This window comes from Schistocerca piceifrons, chromosome 1 (assembly GCF_021461385.2).
Source record: "Schistocerca piceifrons isolate TAMUIC-IGC-003096 chromosome 1, iqSchPice1.1, whole genome shotgun sequence".
NCBI lineage: Eukaryota > Metazoa > Arthropoda > Insecta > Orthoptera > Acrididae > Schistocerca > Schistocerca piceifrons.
The window spans coordinates 1,119,797,419-1,119,813,228 of NC_060138.1; the positions used below are offsets into that span (position 1 = coordinate 1,119,797,419).

At 40.9% G+C, this 15,810-nt stretch overlaps 1 protein-coding gene across 1 annotated transcript in view; it reads left to right on the forward strand.

The window, feature by feature from the left end:
* Positions 1–15,810, forward strand: part of LOC124777610 (dnaJ homolog subfamily C member 8) — an 81,807-nt gene that overhangs the window by 38,608 nt on the left and 27,389 nt on the right. The window contains exons 3-4 of the mRNA XM_047253074.1: positions 9,426–9,492; positions 15,627–15,721. Of these exons, the coding sequence (XP_047109030.1) occupies positions 9,426–9,492; positions 15,627–15,721 (162 nt within the window). The remainder of the gene's footprint in view (positions 1–9,425; positions 9,493–15,626; positions 15,722–15,810) is intronic.

A 15,810-nucleotide genomic window follows, 5' to 3' on the forward strand; every position in this document is an offset into this window, starting at 1 on the left:
GCACGACATCCTTACTACAGAGCCACTGCGAAAATATTCCAGTGTCAGACATGTCTTACAACAGTGATTGATATAGAGTGTAGGAGAAAAAACGGCACTCCTCCTGGTGGGCTCACAGTTCTTTTGTGAGTTAGTGTGTGGTGCACACAGGGCCCTGAGCTATTGCAGTCCATTCTTCCTTCCCTGGCTGCATTTCCTTCACCATGTCCCTCCCTCCCTATCCTCGCTCCTTCTCCGCTGCCCCCTCCTCCTTATCTCTCGTTGCTCTGATTTGTGTCAACCTGGCTATCCACCTGGTTCCTTATTCCTTGAGGTTTCCTTGGTTTTTCATCCTTTTTGGTGTTTATTGTCCCCTCTTGGGATTTGACCTCCACTTCTCAATTTTCTGTCTTTAGTGTGAGCCATTTGGGGAAGAACTCTCTCCCTAGTGCCTGTGGTGTGGATCTCCTCTCCCTCCTCTTCCTGCCCTGCCACAGCCGTTCCCTCCACCCTGCTAGTCACCTGCACATGTAGCCAGTCTGTGTCGTGGGGCTGGTTTATGTACCCAACTGGCTGAGCCCCCTGACAACACAGGGATCACTGTGCTGATACCTGAGCTGTTGCCTCCTCTTTATGCCAAGGAGTGGTTGCTTATCATCCTGGAGCAATCGGAAGTCCCAGCAACAGCACGCCATGCCAGGCGGCACTTGCTGTGGCTGGGTGGTGCGCATGGGAAGAGCCCCTGACCTGAGCGAGTAGGTGGTACTGGGGCGGATGTTTGGTGCATGAAGTATATCAAGCTGCAAAAATCTGGCCATTCTCAAATGACCAACTCTGGATGATCAATGTTACCAAATGGTGCTTCATATGACCCTGGAGCCATCTCTTCCCTGGCCATACCCTGGAACAAGGGTTAGACTTGCCATAGGTGGGATGAAACACTTTCTCGGCTAATTGGTCTATAATAGGATGGAAAGGAACACGTTTCACTGCCACAAAGCTGTTGTTTTTTGTGGAGAACGCTGAGGACAAGTTTTTGCGAAGTGGAGTCTTTTTACCAATGTGATGTGAAGACGAACATCTCGCCACCCATAAGGTGCTTTTGGTGCTTGTGTTTTGGACATGCCTTCTTGCTGTATGGTGGACCCTCTGTTTGGTGACTGTGGACACCCACTCCATGAGGGGAAGCCCCTACATTCGGTCACCTGTGTGTGTAAATTGTTATGACTGCCACTCTCCATGCTCACCAGATTGCCCAGCTTACAACAGAGAAAAGAAGATCAAAGAGTAAAAGTCCCTGGATCACCTTTCTTACGCTGAGGCTCATCAAAAATACAATCAACTCCTGCCGGAGATGCCATTTTCCCCCTTGTGGACTTAATTCACAGCACCGCCTGTGGGGGAGTGCCACTTCGATGGATAGGGGTCTTCTAATTGACCAACTTATTGCAGACTTCAATTTGTCTCCCCTCAATGATGGTTCCCCTACCCACTACAGTGCTACTCAAGGGGCCTTTTCTTCTGTTGACTCGTGATCTCCTCCCCTGCTTTCGTGGCTTCCCAACGTTGGTCACCCCATGATGGTCTTCGTGACAGACCACTATCCAGTGATTCTATCGTTTCGCTGCCACTACCAGGCAGACAGGCCCCCACGTTGGGCAGTCCACAGAGTCGATTGGCTTTTACATACATGGGTTGTGCACTTAGACAGCCCCCTCTCGGATTGTATTGATGTGGTCATGCAACAAGTCTCTGACAAGATTTTTCATTCTGCTGGCACTGCTATCCTACTATCCACAGGTCCCCCTTCATTGTCTGCCAGTACCGTGTTGGACCGAGGATATTGTAGTTGCTATCCAGGCCTGCCAACGGGCACTGTTAAAATTTAAATGACACCCTTCACAAACCAACCCTATTGCTTTTAAGCATTTCCATGCTAAGTCTCACGACGTCATTAAGCAGAGTAAAAATGAATGCTGGGAGCACTGTTTCCTACCTTGGGGTGCATGCCTCTTCATCACATGTTTGGTCCAAGCTCCTAAGCCTTCTGGGCTGCCAGGGCCTTATCCTGCAGTGTGTTCCATACACTGATCCGCTCGCAACACACTTTGTGACAACATTGGCATCTTATTCCTATCCTGCTACCTTTCTCTGGGAGAAACGATGAGCTGAAATCCCCCCCCCCCCCCCCCCCCCCCCGCCTTCTGTTTCAACCACTGCCAGGCTGGAGCATCTAATGAACGCTTCACTAAATGAGAGTTCATGTAGGCTCTTACCTCGTCACATGACGCAGCCCCAGGCTCAGGTTCCATCCACAACCAGATGATCCACCACTTGGATGTTACCGAGAGGCAGCATCTACTCAGGGTCTCCACCCGCATCTGGCTCATGGATGTCTTTGCCTTGCAATGGCGAGACAGTGTTGTTATCCATGTCCTTAAGCCCAGGAAGAAACCATCAACTCTAGACAGCTACCAACCAATTAGCCCCTGACCAATGTACTTTGTAAACTGCTGAAGAGGATGGTTAGCTTCAGATTACGTTGGACATTCAAATCTAGGGGCCTTTAGTCCCCTGTATCGTTGTGGCTTCCAAGGACGACGATCTACAACTAACCATTTACTCAGACTGGAAACATCAATCAATAGGATTTTACTAACCACTAATGCCTTTTCGTGGTCTTCTTTGACCTACATAAGGCGTACGACATAGCTTGGTGCCATCACATTTTAGTTATCCTCCATGTCTGGGGCTTTTGTGGTCCCCATCTGATTTTTATCTGCGAGCTTATATCCCTTCGGCTTTTCCAGGTTCGAGTTTGCATCTCACTCAGCACTCCTTGGACTAAGGAGAGCGGTACCTCACAGGGTTCTGTGTTAAGTGTCACATTCGTCCTCGTCACCGTCAATGGACTTGTACCTCCTGTTGGCATCTGGTTACCCCAACGTTGTATGTGGACAGATTTTTGCATCTGGTGCCTCTCATACTCAATAGCATCTGCTGAGCGCCAGCCCTCAAGACACCATACGGTGGGTTTCTGCATGGACCCTCTCACATGGCTTCAGGTTTCTCCCTCCAAAAAGCGAGTTATGCACATTTGCCTTCGACCTCCAGTACACCCCAATCCAGAACTTTATTTAGGCAACCAATTCCTAGATATTGTAGCACAGTCCCATTTCTTGTGGCTTATTTTCAATAAAAAGCTGACATGGCTGCACCATATTCGCCACCTGAAGGCTATCTGCATGCAGAAGCTTAATGCTGTCTGTCTCTTGGGTCACACATCTTGGGGTGAAGATCGTGCTACTCTTCTCCATCTTTACTGTGGTCTGGTTTTGTCCACACTAGATTATGGTAATTAGGCTTATGGCTCAGTCGCTCTTTCCACTCTGAAAATACTTGACCTCGGACTGACCTATTCCACGGTCTCTGTCACGCCTTTGGTCATCTGGCGTCCTGTACATTCAATACCATTGGAGTTCCAGGGTGCTACCATCTTATACACTTAGGCTGATAGATAAGGTGGGATATGCTTTCATGTCTCCTATTGGCTTAAAACACCATTTATTGCCAGCATTATGTTGTGTGTTCACAGCAGAGCTGCTTGGCATTAACAGGGCCTACCATTTTGTTACCTGGGCCTCCCTCCACAGTGTTTTGATATGTACCGACTAAAAGAACAGCTTGCAGGCTACAGACCAACACTATTGTTGTCACCCTTTGGTCACTGCTATCCTTGACCATCTCTCTGCCATTGGCCATGCTGCCTGCTCAGTTGTCTTTCTGGGTCCCAAATCATGTGGGCGTCCCAGGGAATGGAACTGGCTGACCGTTTCACTAGAGAAACAGATACTGACACCCCCTTCTCTTACATGGTTTCAGCTGCAGATATGCAGATCTACATCAAGTCTCTCTGCCCGAAAGTGGAATGACATCTGGTGTGCTGCTGTTCTCAGTAGTGAACTCCACACAATCAAGGAGACTACTGCAGTTTGGCACACTTCCTTCTGCTTGTCTCAGGAATAGTCCACTGTCCCATGCGGTCTACACATTGGTCATACCAGGCTCACCCATTGTTTTTCTCACGTAATGTGTCAAGTGTGGCTGTGGACCTAGGCTGACGGTATCCTGTATATTGGTGGATGTCCCCACCTCTTTTAGCCCTTTGTACTGCGTATAGTCTCACAGATTCCGTATCTTTAATGTTAGCAGACAATTCAATAATGGTTGAACTAGTCTGCTATTTCCTTTGTGAAAGTGGTTTATTTTCAGATATAATGTTTGGCTTTACTCCTGGAGCAGGGGCAGGGTGGTTGTGGTTGGTTCTTCTCTTCAGTTTTCTCGGTCTGGGACCCATGACCACTTCCCCGAGCAGTGACTGCTATTTTATCCCTTTGTTTTTCCAGTTTTTGTGTTGGGTCTATCCTTTTATGCCTTCTACTGTGTGTGTGTTTTAACTTCCTCATTTTATGGTTGACACCTCTGACTGCATGTGTCCACTTTTAGCAGACCCTCTCTCTTCTGGGAGTAACTTTGGAATCTCAGGACTGGTGAACACACCGTTTAGTCCCGTAACCCCTTCTCAGTTCATCAATCAATCAATCGCAGATGCAGGTATTCTCCCTCTACAAATACAACGGAACCAACTCTAGGTTTCTCATGCAAACGCCATTCAACGATTCCCTGGCCATCCCTTGTATCCCATCTTCTGATACCTGCCCTTGGGTGGGTTTGCCGATTGGCACGTGTCTCACTTTCCTCTGTTGGGATCTCCACTCCCTGGAATGTGCACTGTGTATTCTTCCTGCACCCCACCTTGGGTGGTGCCTCGACCACAGATCAGGACTAACCTATTGCAGGGTCTTCTACAATGGTGGTTCAGAGATGATAGTGGCATGGAACACCATTTACTGTCAGGATCATGTATTGTGTTCACAGCAAAGCTGCAAGCCATTAATAGGGCCCTCTGGTTTGTTAGTCAGGCCTCCCTCCACAGAGTTTTAATATGCACTGACTCAATGAGTAGCCTGCAGGCTACAGACCAATGCTATTCTCGTCACCCTTTGATCTCTGCTATCCATGACCTTATCTCTGCCCTTGGCCATGTCACCTGCTCAATTGTCTTTCTCTGGGCCCCACGTGAGCGTATCCCAGGGAATGAATTGGCTGACAGTTTGACTAGAGAGGCAGATTTTTACTCCCCATTCCCTTTCATGATTCCAGGTGCAGATATGCTGAATCACATCAAACCTCTTTTCAGATTATGCTTATCCATTACGGATATCTTAGAACTGTGACTGTATATTGAATGTAAATAAGCTATACAGAACAGCAACCAGTCACTTTTTTGAATAATTATGTTTTATTCCATAAACCGGTTTATGAACCTTTTCAGGTTCATCTTCAGGTGGTTTCAGGAAGTTACATCATTACTGCTAGCATAATGCTGGGTGCTGGCTTGCGACAGTATAGGCAGCTTTTTTCGGTTAGTGTCCATCTGTCTGCCTCCATTTTGATGTCCAGTCACATCGTGCTTCTGCTATCTTGGCTGACATATTTTGACTCATTATTTTTATTCTGATATAATTTGGAGTCACATTTTCTAAGACACTTTTTATTAAATCTTATTGCAAGGATGGCTGTCGCAAGCCAGCACCCAGCATTATGCTAGCAGTAATGATGTAACTTCCTGAAACCATGTGGGACCCATTGCCACGCCCCCGTGAAAAGGCTGCTCTTTTATCCCTTTGGTTTTCCAGTTTTTAGAGTTGATGTACCCTTTTATGTCTTTTACTGTGTGTATTTTCAGCGTCCTCGCTTTATAGTGTGGCCGCTCTGACTGAATCTGCTGAATCTTCAGAGAGATGAACCTAGAAAGGTTCGAAAACCAGTTCATGGAATAAAACATAATTATTCAAAAAAGTGACTGGTTGCAGTTCTGTATAACTTATTTACAAACCTCTTTTCGCCCAAAAGTCAAATGACATTTGGTGCACTACTGCTCTCAGTAACAAACTCTGCACAATCAAGGTGACTACATCAGTTCGGCACTCTTCCCTCTGCTCCTATCGGTAGGAGTCCTCTGTCCTATGATGTCTACGCATCGGTCATACTAGACTCGCACATTGTTTTCTCTTGTGTAATGAGCCACCTCCACAGTGTGGTTGTGGAGTCAGACTAACGATCTCCCACATATTGGTCAAATGTCCCCTTCTTTTGGCCCTTCATACTAAGTATAGCCTTCTAATTTCCTTGTCTTTAAAAATTAGCAGACGATTCATTGAATGTTGAACTGTTCCTCAGTTTCCTTTGTGAAAGTGGTTTTTATTTTCAGTTACAAGGTTTGTTTTCCTCCTGGAACAGCGGCAGGGTGATTGTGATTGGAGTCTCTCTTTGTGTTTTATAGGTGTGTGACCCATTGCCATTCCCCCGTGAAAAGGCTGCTCTTTTATCCCTTTGGTTTTCCAGTTTTTAGAGTTGATGTACCCTTTTATGTCTTTTACTGTGTGTTTTTTCAGCATCCTCGCTTTTTAGTGTGACCGCTCTGACTGAATCTGCCCACTTTTACCAGATGCTTCTATTTTACTCGTGTAACGTTTGTATTGTGGACTGATGACCTTGCTGTTTAATCCCATGACCCCCCTCAATCAATCAAAAAAACTCCATTTACTTATATTTGTGAGTCATTGCAAGGTACATGCCATCCACTGCTAGTGATTGTGTGAAAGTTAACAAGGAACAAGAGATGAGTATGTGCAGACTGATTCCTAGATTTGAGAAGTTCCTAGTGAACAGCAAAGCTCATCCATCCCATTAAGTAAGCTTACCAGGACAGCCACAAGAGACAATTAGTATGTTTTATTTTTATCAGTTTCACTTTATAATTTTACAATAGCATCATCAGAAACGGAACTCACAGTTTGAAATATATTAGCTGGATGATTACTTTAAACTGTAAATTACAGAGCTGCTGATGATACTCTTTTAAAGTTATAGAAGAAAACCATAAAAATTACACATACTGGTTGTGACTTGTGGGTGTCCTGATAAATTTGATTTCAACAGTCACTATATTCCTTGCAAGCAGTGTCTACTTTAGCTACATCCTGTTAATGATAAATCTGGTCAATAGATCGCTGCATTAAGCAGGCTAGTGTTTTGACTTGGTGCACTGCAGAAAAATCCTGAAGTACTGTTTTAATGGAAGAGGGAACTATAACAGTTTAGGAACCACTGCTCTATGTTAAGGGAGGAGCTGTTGCAAGGAGAAACAACTTGAATGCACATTTTGCAATGCTTCCATTGTGTATCGGACATTTTATTTCCATGAATGGTGTGAAAGGTCAGCTCAGCTTTTTGTGAACAACTGCCCTTTCCTCCAGGTGTGCGGGGTTTTTCAGTCATGATTGTCAAATTCTTGTGTTATTTTCACCTTCTGGTTTCCTGGTATATTGCCTCAGTGTTCTGGGCAGTACATTGTGAACTACCTTCTCTTAGTGACATCATTCAGAAAGAATGCTTGCTATATCATCATTAGTTTCACATTGTGTTCTGTGTGAAACTATATCAGCTTCTACAATATTCAAATTCACCATTTGATACAATATAAATCTGTATATCTGACTGCAGTCTTCCTTCATACATGCTTTATGCTTCATTTCTTTCAACACAAGTGATGTGGCTGCTAGTTGTTACCAAAAGATTTATCAGTGAATGAAGCTTTGCAGGGAATGAAGCTCAGCCCTGTACTGCTGTGTTGAACTACAATGAAAACTTATGTGGCTGTCATAATGTGTTATTGCATAGCTTACTGGATGCTGTGATAGTGAGTTTAGGCTCAGAACTAGTCATTAAGTGATAAAGGAAATTATGCAATTTATTGCATAATTTGAAAGTGTGTTGACAGTTTCCAACTAGTATGTTTTGCAGCTATTGATGTTTTCAGCCATTTCTGTGCTGTTCTGTCAAAGTAAAAGGAGACATTGGGAGGCACATCATAGTGTTCCACTGCATTTTTGTATTCGCCGGTTCTTGACTTGAAAAACCATTTAGTTGGACTGTGACCAGTGTCTGCCAAATACAAGAATGAAGGATGTGCAGTTAATGGACGTTGGATTAAGCAGATGGGGCTTGATGCATTAGGGAGTGTCCTACACATTGCAAGGTCTAGGGCTCAAGATTTAGTCAGTTCTAGGATGTTTTGGCACGGCCGGCCGGAGTGGCCGAGCGGTTCTAGGCGCTACAGTCTGGAACCGCGCGACCGCAGGTTCGAATCCTGCATCGGGCATGGATGTGTGTGATGTCCTTAGGTTAGTTTGGTTTAGGTAGTTCTAAATTCTAGGGGACTGATGACCACAGCAGTTAAGTCCCATAGTGCTCAAGCCATTTGAACCATTTTGTTTTGGCATGTTGCTTCTGGCATGAAGTGTGAAAAATGTCAGATAGCATCTTGGCTAGAGCCCCTCCCCTTATTTTGCTGAGTCAGATCAAAGGTTGGAGAAAGGCAATATCATAGCAACAACTCTGATAGGGCTGTCATTAGTGAAGCACTCTTGTGTTTTAAAGCAGCATTTGACTTGGACAGCTTTACTTTTAAAGAGCAATGTACAACCTGTGTTGGGGTTCTTAATTGCGTAAGGCTCATTCCTTGGTTATGGACCTAACATTTGCAAAGTTTACATTGAAGTATTAACATGAAAATAAGACTTGAATATGACTCCATACTGTGAAGATTTGATGATAGCAGCTGTGTTGATTTGCCAGTAAACAAAGGAACAGGAAGTGTTACAGACATAACAAAACCTTCATTTTTCTTATACCTGTGAGTGAGCTTCTTGACTTCTCTTTTCTGTGTGCAATTGAGTGGAGGTTGTGGTGATCTGAAGTACCCGAGCCTCCAAATTTTTTCATAGTAATCAGAATCACCTACTGAATAAGAGAGCAGTGTCATTAGTGAAAGAAAAACATTAAATCACAACACAAACAGAGGTGAACTTCCTTCTGCATAGGCACTCTGTCATTGGAATATGGCCTTTAAATCTTCTTGAACTTGAAAATTTGAATTTAGGAATCATTGGCAGGAGGTGAGAATCTAATCTGAAATATGCAGTCAGTGACTAAAACTGCTACAGGACAGTGGATGGTATGCAGGTGGGAACAAAGGTTGGGTAGTGGCTCTGGATGTACACAAGATTTTTTAATCCTGAAAGTTCTGTTCGACTTGCCCTGAAATTTAATGGAAGCAGCCATTTGTAATTTTGTTGGTTAAGTTACTAATATAAAGTATTTTAAAGACATTATATCAGAACTGATGCTAAATTTGCATTGTTTGAATATTCGTCCGTATGTTCATTAGGTCATCTCTGTGTCAATTTGGTTGTCAGATTATTCCTTCTGTAAAGTATGAAATGCAGAAAGTTTAATAAATAATAAAATTTAACTTTCAGCTGTCCATATTGGTTCATCCAGACAAGAACCCAGATGACCAAGAACGTGCTCAGCAGGCATTTGAAAGTGAGTATTCAAGTTAGAGAATTATTTTGTCAAAACTAGTTGGAGGAAGGTGATGTTCGTTACTCAGTTAGTGTTTTAAGATCCTTGTACACAGACCCTTCGAGTGTGAATTTTTGAAGCCAATGTCTATAAATTGTTTTTTTGTACTGCAGTAACCAGTATAACTAATAATACGCTACTCATTGTATTTTAATCATAGGCATCATTGTTACTTAATTTGTGGCTGAAACCAAAGCTGATTAACATTTTCAGTAACACTGGGTAAATGTGCTGCTATTATGTCTCTACTGTACTGTTGTTTTTGTTTATAAATATGAAGAGGGGGCAAGTGTATATAACAATTTCAATTATTGTTTCTCTTCCATATTGTTGTTGAACATTTTTTTTATGTATTTGTGTAATTACTTTTTGTTTGGGGGTTGGAGATATCTTTTCAGTTGCAATTTTTCAGGATGACAGTTTCATTCTATTTCAATAAAAGTTGATTTTATGAAAGAAAAAGGGTCAATCTCATCTAGTCAGTTAGCATAGAGTAATCTTTAGACAGGTGAGGACAAATTTGTTTTGGAAAAAAGTAGCTTTCACTTTTGTCACAGCATACACAATAATATGAATAATAAATGCTGAAGCGGGGGGGATGTAGTCTGTGGTCTTAAAAAAGTTGTTCGTGTTGGAGGGGAACTGAAATGTGGCAAAATGCCTGATGCCTGATAAGACTGGTGGGCAGGGGGTGGGAGGTACTTGCAAAGTCTCTTTTTGGGAGAATATTTTGTGTGTGAGCTAATCTGATAATACATTGCCTACAAGAAGCAGTATTAAATTGAACTCCCAGTCTTGTCGTTTGGAGAACATTTCAGTGAATCAAATGGTGCTCTCTTGGGTGGATACTTCATAATGGCAACACATTCATTAACACTCTATCTGCTGCAGACAAGCTCTTTGCATTCCGTGCTGAGGCTGCTTTTGTCATGGCTTTACTGCTCACCAAATACTGATGCCTTTGCTGAAAGAGGGTGTTCTGGCTTATATGAAGTACTTGTCATTTGATCTTTCGAAAACTGTTGGTGAAAAAAAATAGATTTTTACACATCTTACAATCTGATATCTTCACTCGATAAAGAACTGAATTTCCTTTCGTTATGCATCATACTTACTGTGCTGCATCAGATTAATTAAAACATGGCACAAATTTTTAAGAGTTTGCAGAGGTAAAAATGGATTGTGAAAATTTTGTGTATGGGCAATTTTAGTTTATACTTTCTAGTGTATGAAATGAAATGTAGATAAGATATGAAAATTTTATTTAAAATTGAGAGCAGAATGTTGTCTCATTTTATTCTCTATTTATTGGGTTTTATATCCGATGTCCATGCTGACTTGCCAGCTGCTATGAAACACTTACCATCCATTTTCAAGAAGAAACTAGTGGGAGAAAAAATTTTAATTTTATGCATCTTATGCTCTGATATCTTTGCTTGATAAAAGACTTAATTTGTTATCATTTATGCCATAGTTACTTTGCTGCAGCAAATTAAGTAAAATATTGCATGAAATTTTAAATATTTTGCAGAGTTAAAAAATGCATTCTGTAAACTTTGCATGTGATTGATTTTAGCTCATACATTGAAATGTAGACAAGGTGTCTAGATTTTATTTAAAATTGGGACCAGGACATCATCTCATTTTTCTTGAGTTACTCAGTTTGGTATATGAGGGAAGATGTCCTTGATGCCAATAGTCTTGTCTCATAAACAATTTAAGATATCGAAACAAGGTTCTCCGCAAATGATAGCATGCAGTGAGGCACATATGTTGTATGATAAATACTGAAAACTTTTGTATTCAACTAAATATGGAAGTAACTGATCAGCAACAGTGAGAGGTTGGCGGCTCAGAATGCATTCAGACATACACAGTACTGTAGGAAAACTGACTGACGTCCTTATACGCACCCACAACACTTGGGGAACGGTGTAGCAGGGTGTGTGTGCATGCACACAGCAGCAAAAGGGTTAAAAATTAAAATAACAATATATGTGTGTGATGTGCTGTGGTAATGTGCTGTCTCTTTATCCTGTTTATTTATCATTATTGTTAAATGCATATCTACATCTTCCTGATGATGTGCTGCACAATTTTTATGCTATAATTGGTTTCATGATACACTAAGTTCCTTCTGTTTAAAACATAGAGATTTATACACAGTCCCCTTTACATTTTTGGTTTCTGTGAATCTATTGTGGCATTGAAATAAATTTATTTATACTTTGTTTGCATTTTTTATTCATGTATTGCTTGCCAAACTTTTCTTGGTTGTTGGACTCTGTTCAGTTGGTGTATGCCAGAAGACCCCTGTCAGTCTAGTCACTCCCAGATATTTCCAATAGTGATTATCTAGAGCTAGACTCATTGTACCATTTGTTTTGAAATGATGAAATAATTCAGAGACTCTCAACAGGTGTTACCTTGATTTCTTGGAGAGGAGGGGTTTTATTTGTAGAGGTGTACCCCTTCCAATTATGAAGCACAAAACACAGAGTTGTTTGAAAAATAGTGTATTACACATCTGACATAGCTCGGGTTTGGGGGAGAGGATTGGGCAAACAATATTTGCGTTTGAAGAGGCTCAAGATGTTCTGATATGGTGAGGTGCTTGATACAATATCAATGTGGTTTGAACAATTGCATGACATTTCACTCGTGTGATGCTAGTGTGAGGGATACATGTGAAACTATGAACTAGCCACCACAACAGTGTATTGCTCTGCTTAACATTTTACAATTTTGTGAAACACATGAGGAAGTAGCACTCAATTTTATTGTCAAACAAACTTGTGTTGTATTTGAACAGGTTTGCAATAAAAGTTCTCATCCATGTATGAATACTGCAAACAAACATTGATGCAGCTTTTTAACGAAAGGTAACATTCAAAAGTGGAAATTTTCTTCCAAACCCATTACTTGATTCTGAACTGAGAACAATATTTTATTCGTTTACGAAGGACTAATGATTTACTAAGTGAATTGCAAATGAGAGATTCAGTTGCTGTTCATGTAGCAGAATACTGAGTAAAAAGATTACCAGCTTTTAATTGGCTTTGGAACCTGATAATGACATTCAGATGAAACAAGAAGGGAAATTAATCCAGAATTAAACAGACTGTAATTGGTGTTGCAAGAATAAATTATAGCAGCAAGACCCATTATGGAGATAGTACCAACTGATGTCAGTAGATGACGAGCGAAAGTTAGAGAATTGGACTGATTCATGATTTTTATCTTTTATTAATGTATTAGTTGCTGCTGTTACGTATGACTTGCACCTTAGAAGACGTTGCAGTCTGTTTTTCACAGTTGCTCAATCACAGCACTATGGAAGGTTTGGAGGGGGAACAGTGATAACCAACTTGGTCGAGAACTAGAAGAGTGCGGGGAGAGGAGGGGAACAGTATGTGAACAACAAATTACGTTGTGCTACCAACCATGGGAATCTACACAGCATACTGGTGCTTTTTAGGAATGTCTACCACATTTAAACTGCAGTTTGCATGATTAGAGTTGTATTCGGAATTGGATTTACTTGAAAATTGGACAACTATTCAACAACAGTAGGTATTTTTGCAGAAGACAGTAAAAGTCTAGATTGGGGTCAGTGGCATACTTACATGTTCCATGCCACAGTGTTATTGACGCTCAGTGTAATGAATGATGGGAACAAAAGGGGGTATGTCAGCTATTGGTCCTGTGTATCCAATGAGAGTGCAGCAGGCAGATGATAAGTTTGCAAGCAAGAAACATTGTAGCATTCTTTTTTTTAGATTAGATTTACTTTCATTCCAATTGATCCATAGTGAGGAGGTCCTCCAGGATGTAGAACATGTCAGAAAAACAACAATACATGACAAATATTTACAACTCAAACAAATAAAGCTAATGTACCATTCCACAGGTCCCAAGTGGCATGGCCGTCATTTTTTAATGAACGCTATATGAAAGAATCATTTTACAAATACTAATGCTCTGAATTTACAATAAAAAAGTTTTATATTTATTTATAAGGTAATAAACTTGTAATACAACTACTAAATACTTATTTACAATGAACACATTACTGCACTGAATTGGTGCAGAAGTTAGATTGCATGTCTGCCTGTGTGTGTGTGTGTGTGTGTGTGTGTGTGTGTGTGTGTACCTGTCCTTTTTTCCCCCTAAGGTAAGTCTTTCTGCTCCCGGGATTGGAATGACTCCTTACCCTCTCCCTTAAAACCCACATCCTTTCGTCTTTCCCTCTCCTTCCCTCTTTCCTGATGAAGCAACCTTGGGTTGCAAAAGCTTGAAATTTGTGTGTGTGTTTGTGTGTTTTTTATTGTGTCTATCTACCAGTGCTTTCTCGTTTGGCAAGTCACAGCATCTTTGTTTTTATATATATTTTCCCCACGTGGAATGTTTCTTTCTATTATATACTAATCAGTTGGTTCTACTGAGAAATTCATCAATGGAGTAGGAGTTGGCCACCAATAAATCCTTTAGGCTCCTCTTAAACTGAATTTCATTGGTTGTTAAGCTTTTTATGGCTGCTGGCAAGTTATTGAAAATGTGTGTTCCTGAATAATGCACACCTCTTTGTACAAGACTAAGTGACTTTAAATCCTTGTGAAGATTATTCTTATTTCTAGTATTGATTCCATGAATTGAGCTGTTGGTTTGAAAAAGTGAGATATTTTTAATAACAAACTTCATTAAGGAATAGATATATTGGGAAGCAGTAGTTAGTATCCCTAGTTCCCTAAACAGGCTTCTGCAGGATGTTCTTGAGCTCACACCACATATAACTCATACTGCACGTTTTTGTGCCCGGAAAACTTTAGCTTGGCTTGATGAATTGCCCCAAAAAATAATCCCATATGACATTATGGAATGAAAGTAAGCATAGTATGCCAGCTTTTTCATTTTTATATCCCATATGTCTGACACAATTCGCATTGCAAATAGAGACTTGTTAAGACGCTTCAGCAGTTCTGTGGTGTGCTCCTCCCAGTTGAATTTATTATCAAGCTGTAATCGCAAGAATTTAACGTTGTCCACTTCTTCTTTCTGCTTGTCATCGTATGCTAGGCATATACTCGTGGAACACTCCTTATAAGTTCTGAACTGCATGTAGTGTGTTTTTTCAAAGTTTAGTGACACAAAGAATTGGCTTGGAACGAGTGATTAATGCCCATAAATATTTTATTAGCTGACCTTTCTAAGACTACACTTGATTTGCTATTTATTGCAATGTTTGTATCATCGGCAAACAAAACGAACTTGGCTTCTGGAAATGTTACTGATGAAAGGTCATTGATATACACAAGAAAAAGTGTGGTTGGTGTGGTCTTCAGTCCTGAGACTGGTTTGATGCAGCTCTCCATGGGCCCTAAAATGGAACCTTGTGGGACCCCACATGTAATTAGTTCCCAGTTGGATGATGCCTGATAGATTTATACGTGTCTCTTTCCTAATAACACCCTTTGTTTCCTGCCAGAGATATAAGATTTGAACCATTTTGCAGCATTTCCTGTTACACTATTCTCACATTGGTATAGAATCAAAATCTGATGCATATTCAGATAAAAACAGCTGTGTTCTCAGGTCCCACGGGTAACAACCACAACAGAAATTAACATATTCAGAAGGGCCAGCGAACAGTGATACAAATTTCACAGCTGTGCTATTAGGATGGTGAATAAAAGTGGTGATACCACAGGTGACAAGGCTAGAAGCAAAAATTGTAAAAAAGAAAATGGTCCACAAATTAATATAAAACAGTTCTTCTCATTATTTTATTTCTCCTTGCAGTATCAGAAATGTAGACAATCAATAAATGGCATAAATTTACGATAGGTATAATGTTAACTTTTTAGACAGATACTTTATTGAGAAAACAGTTTATAATTGTGATTAGTCAAGAATATGTTAAAAATAAATTTTTCTCAAGAAGCCTTGTGAGAAAAAGGGGGTCGTCTTATTATGAAAGTCATCTTACACTTAGGTAAATATAGTAGTAGTCAGTGCTTATGCTAATCTGGTCTCTCTAATTAAAGAAGTGTGTTTTATTATCTATTATTTGACATTTACATTTTTTCCTCTTGTAGTTATTAATAAGGCGTGGAAAACACTAGAAAATGAAGAGACGAGGAGGAAATGTCTTGATGTTATTGAAGAAGCAAAAGCTCGAACTGATCATATGGTAAGATACAATTATTATCACTGGCTGACTCTTGCAGCTTGAGGTGTTTCCTTGTGTAACACATATTCTGAATTAAGTTGTCTTGCAAG